At 38.4% G+C, this 17136-nt stretch overlaps 1 protein-coding gene across 1 annotated transcript in view; it reads right to left on the reverse strand.

Annotated features, from left to right (window-relative positions):
- Positions 1–8221: 8221 nt before the first annotated feature.
- The window catches only part of GARS1 (glycyl-tRNA synthetase 1), a 50091-nt gene continuing 41176 nt past the window's right edge, over positions 8222–17136 (reverse strand). Inside the window, exons 13-17 of the mRNA XM_077120591.1 lie at positions 14776–14861; positions 13220–13329; positions 10538–10631; positions 9699–9889; positions 8222–8528 (exon numbers count right to left, since the gene is read on the reverse strand). Coding sequence (XP_076976706.1) covers positions 8403–8528; positions 9699–9889; positions 10538–10631; positions 13220–13329; positions 14776–14861 — 607 coding nt within the window. The 3' untranslated portion in view covers positions 8222–8402. The remainder of the gene's footprint in view (positions 8529–9698; positions 9890–10537; positions 10632–13219; positions 13330–14775; positions 14862–17136) is intronic.

Here is a 17136-nt window from a genome sequence, read left to right on the forward strand (position 1 = left end):
GAGCAGGGGGCAGCCAGAAAGGTGGTGAGAAGTGGTCTGATTCTGAATAATATAGCAAGTGTGGAGCTGATAGCCTGGGAGTGGCATGTGAGAAAAAGAGGAGTCAAGATTAGCTTGGAGGAGTTATTAACTGAAAGGACAGGTAATGGAGTAAAAACTGAAAATCTGGGCTCCATTGGAAAAAAAATGTTAGAAAGATCTTTTTTGAAGCTTTCAGTGAAACCTCCCATAAACCCCCTTGTCTTGTCTCTTAGACCACTCCCTTTTATTATCCTGGCCATGCCCCGGTAATACCCCCAGCAGTCACCTCAGTCCTTAGTAAAACCCTATCCCACCCAGTTCCTGATTTTTACTTTTGCTTATCAGCCAGTTCAAACTGGACAAAATCAGAAAATTCTGGCTATCCCTACTTGCAAATGCACAAAGCAACAAAGTTCTACTTTAGGTCAGAGTTATAATACAAAAATTATAATACTAAAATCTCTGCCCTTCTTCATGCTAAGGTTGTCATTTGAAATGATGCAATGTATGCGCAGGTCTGATCGTCCTGAAGGAAGATCCATTTAACCCTGCGCGTGCTCCATTTAACCCTGCCTCCAGATCTACGTCATCTCACCCCATCTGCGTCACCTCATTCCACTTCCCTAAACCAACCTCTTCCAAATCATATAAAAAACTTATACCTTTTCAGTATGGGGAGAGATTTGAGCCTTACCTGCTATCTCTTTGCTTGATGGGCTCACAGTGAACTCTTTCCTGGAACCTGGTGTCATAGTATTGACTTCTACACACATCAGTCAATGAGTCCGCTTGCTCGGTAACACTGGTGGGGTTTTTCTTTCCCAAGATTTCATTGTACTTAATTTTGCTGTCAATTAACTCATATTCAGATGCAGAACAGTAGGTTTGATGAGCCAAAAAAGGTTTTAATTAGCTTACATTGTTTTAGTTAGCATAACTGCTTTTGCACTAATTGTTGGTGATTGAGTTTTAAGACCTAATGAATGCAGATACTGGCTGGAAAAATTCTGCACTGGCTCACTTCTGCACTAAGTCTTGTACATTAAAAGAGGAGGTAGGGAGCTCTCAAAGAGAGAACTCTCTCTTTCCAGTCTCAAGCTTATGAAACTACCATTAGATTCAGGCTCAGGCTCTGGAGACATGGAGCTATCACAGCTAGTTTCAAGATTTGATATTAGAGACCATTTTACTGTTTTTCCAGCACAGAGCTCACTGCACCCCTCTGCTCTCCCTCCTCTCTCCCATATAGCAAGTGTCACAACCCAGCTCAGTCCTAAGATCAAAGAATACGCCTGGCATGGAGTTAGGCGTGAGTTTATTAGGACTTACAGACAGGAGATCTTCCATGGTGGCCACCACCTGTGGAAAATGAAGGTTAGCCTTCGCGAGGGGGTGGGCAAGTGCAAGGGCTTATAAAGGTTTAGGACAAGGGTGTGAGAACAGACTTCTAGCTCAGGAGTTTGGAGGTTTGTTACCAACAGTGATCAAGGGAGGGGAGTTGTAACGCTTTGTTAACGTTACCACTTGTACATTCTTTTCCCTCTAAATAGGTCTGATGACCTTCGATGTCTGTCCTGGTCATGTAGGCAGCTACGTGCAATGGCCTGCTCTCAATATGGCTGGGAATCCTGGGGCCTGGCTCCCTACAGCAAGAATGCAGCTTCAGATAAAATCATCCAGGGAAACTGAAATCTCTGTGTAGTGTGGCGCACCCCCCATATCTGCTTTTCTAAGTGTCTCACTGGACATGTGGACAGGTGACAGATTCTTCCAAATTCATATTTTTGGAGGAAAACTCCTTTCAGGAGAGCAATGGGTCCAGAATTTCACATTGCAGGAAAATTCACAGTGGTGCAATAGTAGGGGAAACACTGAAAAGGACAACTTCCCCCCTGAGGAATCCCCTACAGCTCATCCTGATTGTATTATCTGCCTCTCCCAGCATACACCACATAGTATCTGGGCTCTGATAGAGCCAATTTACAGTAAACATTTGCTAATTCAAATTGGACCCTTTTCTCTTTGAAATCCAATTACTCCTGACACAGGACTGAGGTTTCTCCGTCCAGTGTCCAGGACTGTAATTCTGCAATGTCCCATCTGGCCAAATTGAAGAGGCTTTCGATTTAAGAAAAATCAAGCCAGAAATGGTGAGCCCTTTAGCCTAAGCTTTATTTTCTTAACGTGAGAATGAACTGGGACCCAACACAGGTCAATCTGCCAAAGTGCCGCTGATGGGGACTTGCTTTCTTTTTTAAGAAGGATGTAGTTTATTAAATGGCAGTGGTTATCAGTTTTATGTTATGCAAACTGCCCAAGGTAATGTCAGAGCCCAGTTCACCTCTGGATATGTCAGCCTCCAAAGCCTATCCTTTAGCCATCACACCTCCCACTAGGAGGAAATGGCACAGGGGCGGGAAAACAGATGGTTGCCGATTTTTTAACTCAACTACTAACAAGAAAAGAAAAGCCATAGGCCAGGTCAAGGACAACAGATAGTGTCCACCACTGTCTCTCATGGTGGATTCAGGAGTGAGGGTAAAGCAGTAGTACTACTCAGCTGTTTCACAGGTAGTCTTAGTAAAAACTGAAATTATTCAGCTCAACCACCTTTCAGAAAAAGAAACACTTGAAGAAAGTTGACATCTCAGCCCTCTCCTCCCCAAGCTGGGACCCTTCCTTACAGTTCTTTTTAATAATAAACTCCCTGGTACTAGCCACAGCATGATACTTACAGCCATGCACATACCTATGCCCATAGTGCCTTATAAACAGCTGACTCAACCCTCTGACACACTTTAGAGGGGACATGCCCTCCATTCATAACCTGGGCAAAAGACTCTTAAACAGCTTCAAAAAGCATGCATAAGTGGTTTTGGTAAATTTAGGTATCAAGTAAACAGGAATGCTCTGAAATAACTTCCTGATGCCAAATAAAAATTCTTTGTGCTTTGTGGTAAATATCCTATATGGGCTAATGTTAAATAGACAAGGGCCAAATCAGAGAGAGAGAGAAGAAAAAAGAAAAAAAAATGAGCCAGATAGACTTAAGCCAAATTAGCTGTTGAGGATAAACATGGATGCATGGAGACTAGAGATGTGGAAACCACTGCCTACTTACTCACTTTTACCCTAAGCAGCCCCGCCCGTACTAGTCTACAGAAGTTTCAATTCCTATTTCTTTGAGCTTCTATCTTCTCAGATTTATTCATAAGAAGTTTGCCTCACTGCAAGATAGTTTCCTGTTTTCCTCTCCTTTTGCCAGATCTGACCGGTTCTAGACACAAGGGCATGCAGAATCAGGAGAAGCCCTGACTTACAGTCACCTCGGTCTAATTATAATAATAAAAATCACACTCATGGATAATATTAAGCTGCCATTTTTGAACATGTGGCACATAAAGTAGTGTAATTTGGAACTACATGCTCCATTTAAGCCTACCACTTATCCCTTATCACCTCACTTTATCCTAAACTACCTTGGACCCACCTACCCAAAACTAAATACACATCTCAAACCTTTTCAACTCAGGCAGATAGATATGAGGCATGCCTTCTGTCTCCTTGCTGGGCTGCTTTGCAATAAACGCTTTTCTCAAAATCCTGGTGCCATGGCATTAACTTCTGTGTTCATTCAGCAATTAGCCCCCTTAGGTGGTGACAATATCTGTTGTGCAATCTAACAGTGGGTCTACTAATAGGTTGCTTTCACCTTCTCTCATTTTTCCCTCTAGTGTTACCAACCCCTTCCTCAAGGAGAAGTCTATAGACACAGCTTGACTTGAAGTAAATCAAGGAAAACTAAACTTCCTAACCTGGTTGAGAATCAAGTCCAAAGTGTAGAACAGTAAGGAAAGGTCTTCAGTTGTAGGACAAGGGATTTAGACTAGCACCTAAATTTAGGTTATTCATAAGCATTTTCTGAGTACAGCTCAGGTGTAGTTGTGAGACTGTCAAAGACAGATGAGTAAGTTAGTAGTCTTCCCCAGGCCCCTCCCCTACCGATCTAGGAGCCTGTTCCATTGGCCACAAAATCAACTCCAAGATTCCAAAATAGTGATTAAGCTGGCTCTCAGCTCAAGAAGCCATTTTGAGTTTAAGAGCTCCAGCTTCCCCAGCATCTGAGAAGGTAAATTTGCACTGCTGTCAGAGAACACGTGCATTTTCTTATTCAGTAGGGCTGAGTAATCTGGAGCACTTCTCTTTTTTAACTAAAGATTTAAGACATGTCTTTCTCAAGTCATCTTTACCACTGTTCACAAAAGGTAGAAACTAGCAAAATAGATGGCAATAGTATGATTATGATTGAGGACTTTGAACTTGGTTCAAAACTGTTTCTGGCCCCAGATGGCCAAGTGAACTTGAAAAGGTTCAGCTTCCTTTTCCTTTTATGTAAAAGACAATAACGGCACATTATTATGAGAGGTATATATAATACATATAAACTGTCTTAGAACAGCTGCACATGGTAGGCATCCAAAGAAATGTGCCTTTCTCCTTATAAACACTGTTTCACTCACATTTCTAGAGAAACAGAGTAGACAGCTTTCACTCACATTTCTGGAGAAACAGAGTAGACTGGACTTTTGGAGCGGAAGAAATCCAGCCTTCAATGCTATGCAAGTCAGGCAGGACAACAAACTTCAAGTTGATGCTTGGGTTTATGAAGGCTAATGAATAGTCATCTTAGTGGCACAAAAAGAATGCCAGATAAATCCACTTTTTCTGGAAACTTTGGTGTCAACATATACAGCATCTATTGTCAGATGAAACCTTTCTCCATTAAGCGGATCATTACCGCAGGGAACAAAGGTTCTTGGTGACTTGAACTGAGAAGCATCTCCTATAGCAGCTCTCCTAAAGTGCTTTCACAAAAGTATCAGTGCCTAGACCCCACAGTAAAGCAATTCATTAAATTGGCTTGAGATGGGGTCCAGACACAAGTATTTTTTCAAGCTCAAGTGATTCTCATGTGCAGCTAGAACTGAGAACCACTGCCTGAATACTTTTTACTAAGATGTAGCAGGCTTAAAAAGTGTGTCCCTCTGCCATGGAAAGTGCTCCCATACAGCTGAAAGAGCACATCACCAGCACAAGGGAGGACACTCTTGGGTGGGAGGATGGGGTTATGGTCTTTTCCTCTCAGGCAATCCCAGGCAAAGCTCCCAAATTATACCTCACTCTCCAGAGAAGACATTAATTCCACCTACATAGATTTAACACAATTACTGCCTGGAGGCAGCCCAGTAACTAAGACTTATTGGAAAGGCAGTAAGAGGTGAATTTTTGAGGCACATCAAAATTATCCATTCATTCACCCATGGAAACTTCAACAAAATTACATTCTGGTGAAGAAGCCTGTCTGCTGGGCAGATGCCAAATAAAGCCTTCTTTAAACTTCCTCAGCAAAGATCCTAGTACAAGGCTTTTAAACCTGAGCAATGCTATCAAAGCTTCCCTACCCTAGCCCTACTCAAGTGGTACAAACAAACCCCTTGTGACAGGAGGTTAATTTAAGCGCAGTTATATTCAGAGAAAATTCAGATTTATCTGCAGGGCATCTGATTCTCCCATGAATAGATTCCACTGGCTAAGACACTGTCATCAATTAACCCGGGCTCATACTGGCTAAGGGAACAGTAAATAAAGGTCTAGAACAAATCTATTTCAAGTGATTTATTGAACAAAATAATTTTCCAAGTTGTCACAAAATACTTTGAACATCTGACACCGTAAGTACAATTCCATGCAGTAAGATCATCTCTATATTTACACAATTAATTGGTGATAAATTCCTTTTCTGGAATTCCCATCTACATTCAGTATTTACCATTATGAACACTTAAGCAATATTGAGTTCTGGAATATTGCAGAAGGTCAGCACAGACACCTCTCTGTATGAAACAAACCTCAATTTATACTTGACTGAATGCCTGAAATTCCAACCTAAGGTACATTTTAGACTCTAACTTCTTGTGTTCTTAGGTACTTTCACAGAAACCAGTTAGAATCTGACTCTTCCCTCACCACTATTTTAGGGGAGTGATGAGCAGGAGGAATTTCCACAAGAGACAATGCTATTTATCCAGCTCTTCTTCGGCTAGTCCAGAGCTCAACATATACAAATACATAAATAATAAAAAAGGCTTCATACAGCATCAAAGTGGGAAAACTCTCTCTTTAAATATACATTGGGCTTGAACACAACAGACAGGTTCATGTGTGATGCACATAAACTCTCAGGTGTAAAGAGCCTCTGCATTTAAAAAACAGCTCTTTGCCTGGTTGTGCAAATATGCAAATATGGTACAAACAGAACCAGAAAACTGTCACTGGCCCATCTTTGCCCAAAAGGAAATCAATCACTTCAGAGACATAGGTATTCGCTTAGAAGAAACCATGCATTGCCACCTAGGGGGTGGAACAGAGAAAGGGAGGGCTTGTGGAATATCTAGCATCCAACTAATGACACACATATTTGCCAATGAAAAGTAGAGAGCGCTTTTGTTCTGATCCCTTTATGATCCAAAGTAGACAAATTCCACTACGCACTTAATATATTACATTAATGAGCTCATAAGAGGGTCTGAGGATGTGATTTTTCACGGAGTGATGGAGGTAGTCACTGTGAAAGGAAGACAGGAAGATGTAAACACCCCCGCCCCAACAGGAGGCTTCCAGTTAAGTGCTACATTGTAAGGAATTTGAAGTAAGAAGAATCCCGAGAAAGTGAAAAACTCGTCTTATTTAAAATCTAGTTTCTTCTAAGTTAATAAGCACTCAGCAAGAGGAATAAGCTTCACTATAAAGTTTTCTTCCTCAAGAGATTTGTTTAAAAATTCAAGACTCATCCAAAGACTACTTATGAATACCTGCTGTGTTTACCACTCTCGTAGGCATCATTGGAGAAGAGATAAAAATTAGAGCATCCCTGGAAGATTCTTACTTGTGCAGCTAAGAAATCACAACTTCAATTGCTCTTTTACCTTTTTTTGCATGGGCAGGGACTGGAAATTGAACTTGACTCTCCAGCATGGCAGGCGAGAATTTTGCCACTGAGCCACCATCAAACCACACTTCAATTGCTCTTGACACCCAAGTATAAGGAAAACCTCCTGGAGACCACCCTCCCCTTCCCCATTTTGTATGAGAGGAAGGAAAAATACTAGATTAGCAGCTAACTCTGTAAGCAAATGGCTGATCAGATTTGTGCATCCCTAAATTTTTTTCTTACAATTAAATATGTATGTTCTGAGTATTCTATCAAAATAGAAGAAAAGTCTTTCAAATGATGAGCCAAAACTACCAGGGCTAGAATCAAGACACTTGTGATGGCTAAGAACTGCTAGGTCAGAAATGTTCCTCCTCTAACATCATGAGTGCAGTGATTCCAGGGCTACCCCTGAAGCTAAGGATAAACTGTAAAGCACCCCCTCCTGGAGGCTATAAAAAGCCAAGACATCTGTCAGCAGAACATTAGGGTTAGGTGCCTAACCCCCATGCCAGTATCTCTTCCTTTCCTCCACTGCTCCAGCCATGCCTTCCCCACCTTAGCCTTGCTCAGAAACCATTCCAACTTTTTGGAGACTGTTAGCAGAATGCATCAGTTTCTCAGAAAAAGAGAAAGAATAAGCATAAAAATATTTTCTTAGAAGAGTAACTGAATGGATGCAGAGGCCACACCTGTGCATGTTACAAGTTTAGGAACTACATCAGCTGCTATAGTGTTCATAGGTCATGCTGGGGAGATGAGTTTTTCTAGAATTTTATTAAAACTTTTTAAATGATCTCACACTGTGTTAAAAATAAATGCATTAACCATGTTTACAAATTATATGACTCCATTTATATGAAATAACCAAGAAAAGGCAAATCTGTAGAGACAAAAAGTAGATTAGTGGTTGCTTGGGGCTGGGGGAGGAATGGAGAATGATGGTAAATGGGCATGAGATTTATTTTGGGGGTGTGGAATAGTTCTAAAATTACATTACAGTGATGATCGCATAACTCTGAAAATATACTAATTGTTGAATTGTTCCCTTAAAACGGGTGAATTTGATGGTGTACAAATTATATCTCAATAAAGCTGTTAATATAAATAATATACGGTATTTAACAGTAAGCCATAAGTGTGTCTACCCAAAGATGGGACAAACAACTTTGCTGAAAACCTGGGAACAGAAGCAAGTGGATTACAAAGTTTTGTTCAGAATTCCTTCAACTTTAATTGTGAGGGTTTAGAATGGAAAGGAGAATCAGGCAGCCACTGAGGATAAAATACAGTCCATGGGTAAAATCACAATGCTGCTTTTTTGGTAAAGTGGACATGATAAGAATTATTTTTTTTATTAGTACAAGTGGTAAAAGACTCCAAATTGTCCTCATTCCTCGATCGTCTCTTTTTTACCAGTCTCTTGTCCTTCAAACAGAGGATATCGGGCCTCCACATCGGCCCACGTGATGCTTCCACTGGCCAGATCACGGACTACACCAGGCAGTTCAGACACCTGGGATGAGCAGAAAGAGAAGTCCAGGAGTCAACCAACTTGTTTAGATTTTCACAAAGAATATTTGCCCTGAACCTAGGAAACCTTATATAGAGCCAAAACAGTATCTAAATAGGGGCCCTCTAATGGCCTCACATAATGATCCAACCTTGCTCCTTGTCACTCCCACCAAAGCCTTCTTACTTACAATTGAGTAATGTAAGAGAAAGGGGTCAGTTGCTCCTCAGCCTAACTAGATGTTGGTGGCTGCATAGCAGAGGTCCTCAAATTTGAGTGTGCCTCAGTCTTCTGGAGGTCACATTAAAACAGATTTTGCCTCATTTCTACCTAAGTGATCAGGAGGTGTGGGATGGGGCCTGAGATTTTGGTTATCTAACAAGTTCCCGGGTGATGCTACTGCTGCTGGTCCAGGGACCACACTTTGAGAGTCACTGCCATGTGGGAATGCAGGTCCAGAGTAGCCATAATTGATTTTTAAAAGATAAGCCAGAAATCTGTGACTTCCGAAACAGACCATAAACTCCTTTAGAAAAAAGCAGTCTTTTACTTCTGTTTTCCCTATTATCAACTCTCTGTATCAAGCTGAGTATAGTAGGCACTCTATAAAAATACCTGCTCAACTTTATTAGTCAGGCAGTTGTCAAAAGTGGCTGCCACTCTTTCCTTTGCATTACCACCACCTTTTCCTTTCTGTGCTCACCCATCTTCATTATTCTCTTCCCACGAAGCAGAATTACTGAAACATTATTGATGATTCTGAATGGATTACCATGGAAAAATCTATATATATACACATGTATCCATTTAGATAGAAATATAAATTCACAAATGTTTAAGCCCCCAAAGCCTGCCAGTAAATCTATGGCAACAATCTCTTGGGATATTTCCCTTGCCCAAATAAACAAACAACAATAAAAGCAAACTAGTTGAGAATAAGTCCACAGCTATCCTAATGGCTCTACAAAATTAGAGAAGAACTAATAGATATTTCCATAATTAAACCAAGGGGATTTGGGAATTGAGGCTCTATCTGATACAAACTTATCATTAAAATTAAAAGGAAAAATAAAAGAAGAAAAAGGGAACACAAATACATCGAAATCCAATTCAAATCTGGAGGAACTGGGACACATTTATAATACTGAAAAATGCCCAAGAGAAGCCAGACACCTCTGCTCTTATTTGCCGCATGGAGTCTCGGTCCCTCAGAGTTGCAGTGTGAGGAGTCTTGTTCACTGTATCAAAGTCAATGGTGATGCCAAAAGCCACGCCAATCTCATCAGTCCTGGCATAACGTCTTCCAATAGACCCAGAGGAATCGTCTACTTTGTGAGAAACACCGTTTCTGGTCAGGGCATCCGCTGTCCAAGATAAATTAAGCAAGTTAAAAATAAAATAATGAAGAACATCCCAATGTCATCATATAAACTCAGGAAACTTAGCAAAGGGTCTGAGGCAATACTGCAACTTGTTACAGTTGCAAAAGAAAGAAAAATCCCAAAAGTTAATGGAAGCTTCCTGCTAATCCCTCTCTCACGTGATACAATTGCAGCACTGTACTAATCACCAAGACCAGGAAGCTGGTCCCGACTCTGCCACCTCCAAGCTGCATGACCGCACCCAGCTCAATTAGTTCTTCCCATCTCCCAACTCTGAAATAAGTGGCCACACTGGATTACCACTAGATCCCTTCAGTGTTGAGGAGTGGTGGCAGAGCTCCTAAGGGTTGCCATGCTCCAGGAGGGCTGTCCTGATGAAGTGGGCATCAAAGGCAATTTGAGAAGCAAGCAGGTTTTAAGCATGACTCCTGGGTCCTACTCTGACTCATCCAAATCCAAGGAAAAGACATGCTAATCAAATATACTTCTCTCTTAGAAATAATAGAAGCTAAAATCACTTCAATTTAAAGTTAGTAATGTAAAATTTTTGTTGAAATAAATGATACTTTTCCTGAAATACAGCCTACTTGAGGGTGTTTACACAGAGATTAAGAAATTGGACTGACTTACATAATTCCTTGACAAACGGCATGAACTCCTGATTCTGGCTCAGTGGAAGGACGGAACATTTGAATGGAGCTACTACTGCAGGGAAACTGAAGAGCTAGATGGTTTAAAAAGAAAGAAATCCAGACAGATTAGTTAATAATTATCTAAATAATATCTTGCCCAGTTAATGTCCCAAACCAAAAGAGATTAGCATTCAATGGATATCCAAGCATAACTTCACTAAGAAGATACCAGAAAACATGCTATGAAAAATAGTATGATTAAAGAGAAGAAACAGGACAACCAGAACCAGAATCAGAAATAGACGAATTTCAAATCTGTATCTGGACCAACCTGGTGAACTCTCTCTGAACCCAGTTTCCCCATCTACACAGTGGGTTTTCACCACTCTGCTTACTGTATATATCTGCTGAAAAAAAGTTAAATGATACGAAAGCGCTCTGAAAGATACTACATATATGAGGTGGTGATTTTTTAATAGCACACAAAGCCTTACTTCTTTATGTGAAGATCAACGTTAAGAACCTTCCCCAAATCAAGTAACAAATGGTAGTGCCAAAGAACAGAATCTATGACCCTTTCTTTAACCTTAGTTAAAGAAAACTTTAATTAGCTTACAAATATATGCCCAAAAGAAATAGTAAAAAGATATGCTATATACCTCTACTGAAAAGTATAGCCCTCCTGAACTGTTCCTAAAATAGGTTTCTGAGTTACTCAGAAATGAAAGAAGGCAAAGATGTACTGTGGTATGCCAGAAGCCAATGTAACCAATTTGGGTTGGGAATGAGAGCTGAAGCCAGTTCTTAAATACCTGTACAAAAGGCTTACTTAAAGGGCATGAATATGCAACTGGGAATGAATTATTCCCATAAAAAACAATGACAGGTTCTAATTTAGCTCCCACAAAGCTCAGTTAACATTTTATGCCAAGCAGCAGTGAATATTTCACAGTAAATAAATCCTGAGCTCCACTAATATGGCTGCCTCTTCCACACAAAGTATAGAAATCCACTCCCCTCCTCCATCTTGTGATAATTCTATTTAATGTGACAGAGGGGCAGCAATAAATTTATTAATGTCACTTACAATGTTTTCATACCAAATCTATCAGAAAATGGCTTGAGGAACTATGTTCTCATAATTTGGAAACATTTTTAGTTTCCCACAAACTAATCAAATCTCTCTTCATGACGGGAATCCCAATTAATTCATAAAACACTGCCTTAACTTATTTTTATTTAGCCCTTATGAAATTACTATTAAAAGTCACTGTATCATTACTGTTAGATTCAAAAGAATAGCTAAAAGATTTTCTTAAAGCTATTAGAAAAATAAGTAGGAAAAACTCAAAGAAAGTTTGGTATTTGAAAATAATATATTCACTTATTCCTCAAGAAGAACCACACCTTACATTTATATGCCTGATGCCTAGCCCAGGTTTTGAACTATCTTTTTGTTTTTTAATTATTTTATTTTATTTTTTTTAAATACCAAAAAACACCTAACAAATGCAAACATTCCTATTTTGATCATTCCGTTGAACTATCTTTTGAATGAATGAAGAGCTGCTTCTTCAATGCTAGGAAATGAAGATGCAACTTTAGGGGAGAGATTAAAGCAATGAGTTATTAGCTACATATTACCAAAAGCGTGTTAGTCTTTGTATACAATAAGACCAAGAACTCAGCAGCCTATTCTTCAAGGTTAAATCTCCTAAAAAGAACTAAGGAATTGATACCCAACATTACATGCTCATTCGTGCTTTAGAATTATCATGCAGATGAGGCCATTTCTCTCAATCAATTTCATATAAATCAGCCTCTCCTTTCTAGCCAGCCTTCTGATTGGTTTTCCTGGATCTGTGCCTAGAAGTTAAATGAGTGTAATTTCTGCAAGCCAAATGAGAAAGGTGAAGGTTGAATAAGGAGATAAAGTAGAAGGCATAGAGAAGTGATTAAAAAACACCAGAACCAAAAGAAAACTTGTGGGAGTCTATGAAGAATTCTTATCAACGCTTATCTTCAGCAATGCATGAATATGAGAAAGGGCTATACACTTAAATAGTAAGGCCTAATTTATGACTTGTCAATCTCCCTCTACAGAATCACCTGGGGCTCTTATTTTAAAGTGCAGATCCCTCAGCCTCAGACTAGTGAATAAAATATCTCTAGAATGAATCTAGGAATTTATATCTTAAACAGACACCATAGACAATTTTATGAGTTTGAGAAGGATCCCTTTAACATTTTATCAGTGCATATACATGATTTTTTGGTTTGGCCAAATTCTATGAACCATCTTATTTTCCCCAGTTTTCTAAAAATAAGAGTATATCCAGAAAGTACAAATCTTTCTGTTGCTGCAAACTTCCCAAAGTAATATGTTGTATTTCAGAATTGAGAACACCAGGCAACTATTATTTTGCCTTAAAAGTAATGTCTTCTATTCTCTTCCGGGAGCCTGCTCATGTCAAAAAAAAAAAAAGGCTTCTAGAATAACCTACATTCTCAGGCTCAAATGATATATAAAAAAGTGTTTTGCTTTGTAAACAGCATCACTAATGCATTACAGTAAATAACCACGGATTGATCATTTCAGAGTCTTACTAATGTACTTCAGTAAATTTTATTCTCTAATACTGTAAAAGAACTAAAAACACACTGGTCAAAAGAAGCTTACCGTTCTTTGTTCATCTCCCTCGCGTACATGGAATGTATGCTCAAATACCGTATACATGATCCTTCCCAGGCCAAAGGAGGGCTCAATTACATTTGGAACAACTTCTTCCACTGCAAAAGAGATAGAAATTCAATAACATTCTCTCAAATCCCATATACTTCATCTCCAATCCTCTCCAAACAATTCTTAGCCCTAAAAACATCTCCATTTTAGACAGATTTTGAACTCTGTACATCAGGACAAATAAATTAGAACATTCTTAAAAGTTATTTGCTGGTAGAAAACATAATATCTTTGAAGAGAAAGTTGGAGTGAAAAAATTTTCAATAAATTAGGTAATTCTTAGTTTAAAGAGTTAAAGTGACTTTCAGTGCATCCCTTCCCTAGCTGGTAGGCATACGAGCAATAGCAGCTACAGTCTCATATCACCTGCCTTGCCTATAAAGAAAAGTCGACCACTACAGCTGGCAAGAATTTAACAAAATTCTTGCAACTTCATGCAACTAACACCACATGGTTTGTGTTTGTTTTACTTTTATTCCTGATATCTTGATGAGAACTCTTAAGACAGTCAAGTTACTACTGTTATATTTCCTCAGCTCTGGGGTCAGGCGGGCTTCAGAGAAGAGTTTACATAGGGATCAGCACTGAATCAAAGGCATTTCTTCCATGGGCCCTGGAGTTCTCCCCATGGGGGGTAGTATACCTGTGTTTATACATGGGATATACACTTATTATTCAGAAAGGAAGCACTGCTGAGCACTGTACAGAATGAAGGTAACTAACCCTGACCTTGGAGAGTACATGTTCTAAAGGAATTGACACAACTGGAACCAAATTGCGGTTTGAGTAATGGTGAGGTACAGTTGTGAACTCTCATGGTGATAGCTAAAAAGCCCCAAAACCTGCATAAGACTCCCTTTTCTTGCTCTCATCTCTGCTCAGAACTGCTTCTACTGCTCCCTGCAAACTGGCTACAACGAATCAGGCCCCAAATAAATGGAAAGGTAGCCCTGCTCTCTCCACTGGCAGCAGCTTCTCAAACACCCGCTACTCAGGTTCAATTTCAGTATAATTAACTACCAGTAAAAAAATGCTCCAAAATATTCAGTTCCCAATTCACAGAATTTCTTCTACAAAAAATACCTCCTTAGCTTTTAAAAAAGAATGGAAGATCACTGATCCAAATGACTTTTTAACAAGTTAATTTGTCAAAAAAACAGGAGGTGTGTGATTTTCTCTTTTACTTAAGAAACAAAAGGTTTGCTCTTCAAAATGAAAAAAACTTTCAAATAAAGATATCTTTTTGCATGCACCTTAGGCCATAGGAAATATAAAGGTGGTGTTATAAACTATTCTTTCGTATAAGTACAATTATCTTAAGAAAAAACAAAGCCCGAGATTAAACATATTCACCAAATTTAGGCTTGTGGCATTAAGAATTTTTCTTTTTCTCTTCAAATTTTCTGTAAAACAGGTATGTAATAAGTCATAAAAAATAAAACTTTAAGGAATAATGATATTTTTGTTTGTTTCATTTATTTTTACAAATTTACCATGTAGTGTTTTCTGGAATCTCTTCACGCTGACCATGTCTTTTGTTAACTGAAATGTTTTTCCTTCAGTTTCAATAGTGAATTCCCTATAAAGAAACAAAACACATTATATTAATGAAAACATGCACCCTTTTAAATTGTTTTACACATTATTAAATTTTTTTTTTATTTTAAGTGTAATACAACTTATTTAACTCTCCAGATATAATACCTAAAGTCAACTTCAAATTATTTCAGAAGAAACACCAAATTAAACATTACTCTAACAATGCCACCAAACAGTATTCTGGGGAAGCATGCAAGGATTTAACTAGTTTTATAAAATTCCACAAGTGACTCAATGACACTAATTCCTCTGATTTGAGATCAAAGTAAAGACATAATTTTTAGTTTCAGAATAAAAACAATAAACTTGTCAGATAGAGGCGTGCTGGTAAAAAGACTACTGTTTTCATTATTGTCCCAACAAAGGTAAAAATGAACTAGCTTGTCATCTTACAGGGAATTATTTTAAAACTCCTCACCCTATGGTGTCTTCCTCTCCACCTTGTCTGCCCTTGTATGTGTGCTCAAGTGAATTAACTCAGCCAAGCCATGCTGAGTATCCAGCACTACAAGAGTCAAATGAGTCCCTTCCAGCAACCATCCTGGCTGTCAGTTACCCCCACCCCTCAACTCTCTGCCTCTTCAAGTAACATTTGTCGATGACCCATTGCAGAAGCAGTTTTCAGAAAACTTCTAACTGATCAAAATATTTCAGATAACTTGATAGTGCAGCAATATCCATATATGGAATAAGAAACGCTCCTGATCACTAAGAGCAAACTTGTATGAAGAAGCATGATGTTCCTATGAATCACACTGCCTGGCAGGCTACCAAAACAGACTGTGCCACATCTGAATATATGCTATGTATGGATGAAAGCAATCTGAGAAATATGAAAAGTTAAAAACTGCAGAGCTAAAATTGAACTTATTGCTGTTACGGGAATGACTCTGAGTTTGAGACTGTACCAGTGTGTTAGGTAGCTACTAAGCATTTTCGGAGAACTCACAGTAACACTATCCCATCATTGCTGAAAGCCAACAATAATTAACATCTTTACAGTGATGCTCGAGGTTTTTCAATCAAGTGTGTTTAAGTGTAACATTTCATAGCCTAAGGCCACAGCTTGTTCTGGGGTACATTATATGTTCTTTAACTAACTAGCTCCCCTAACTGAAAATAATTACAAAAATAGTAGAGCAAACAAAATAATAGAACACAAAATATAGAATTTTATATATATTTTAACACAATTATTTCTTTTCAATGTTTAATCTTAAGGAACTAATCCAATGACTGCTAGCATTCTGCTATACTTAATTATGATCTTAATAAATAATGAAATAAAACATCACTTCAAGGCTCAAGTCAACATCTGAGCCCAATGAAACTTTTACGTAATCTATTCTCTCTCTTCAGTAGAGATAACTTTTTGGACAAATAATCACTATTCACCTATACTACCTTTCATCTTTTTTACCCCAGGGACTTTTATTGAATTGCATAGTCCCAGTCATAGGAGTTCACAATCTTGATTAGAAAAGTATTAAAATTCACATACACCCATAGTGCAAACCTGTACGTTAAAAAGATAGGAAAGAGAGATTGACTTATGGAAGTAATCTTTAGCACCTTTGATAATTCTTCATTTTTGTTTATCTTAGTTTATTTCATAAAAATGTCAGCTTATTTGCTCCTTTTTGGATACTTTGCCTCTGAAAATTTAATTGTATCCAGAAAGGACACTGTATATTTTTATCTTATGCTCACTTTGGCAAAGTAGTTTTACATACACATATAACCCAACTGTCAAATATGTATTAGCTTAGATAGGGAAAAAAATGTTTTAAAAGCTGGAAAAAGAGAAATCTGTTATTTTGAAATGATATATAGTGTTCTTTCATTACTGTTTCATTTATAGGAGAATATAAATAATTTCTATGTAATATGAGATATCTGTAATATGTCTGGTTTGTGAAGTTTACATTGTTTAGTACTCAATTTTCCTGCATTCCTTTGAAGATTTTTCTCTATAGTTTTTATATTTATTCTTAAATTAATTACAGAGACCACTGCAACTCTCCAAGAAAGAGCAATGACTTGAGAGACAGGAGATTGTAGCTCCTAATCCTTCTTCAACCTCTACCTTGTGTAAGTCTCCTGCTCTAATAAAGCTTATTAGAAAAAAAATTATCTTTATAACCCATTTCAAATCTATTTCCAGAAATCCCAGCAGACAGTTCTCTCAATGTAACCAAGAGACATTTTAACCTGCAAAAAATGTCTAAAGAAACCAATCTCATCCTAACTTTCAG

The sequence above is a fragment of the Tamandua tetradactyla genome, chromosome 1, assembly GCF_023851605.1.
Source record: "Tamandua tetradactyla isolate mTamTet1 chromosome 1, mTamTet1.pri, whole genome shotgun sequence".
Taxonomy (NCBI): Eukaryota; Metazoa; Chordata; class Mammalia; order Pilosa; family Myrmecophagidae; genus Tamandua; species Tamandua tetradactyla.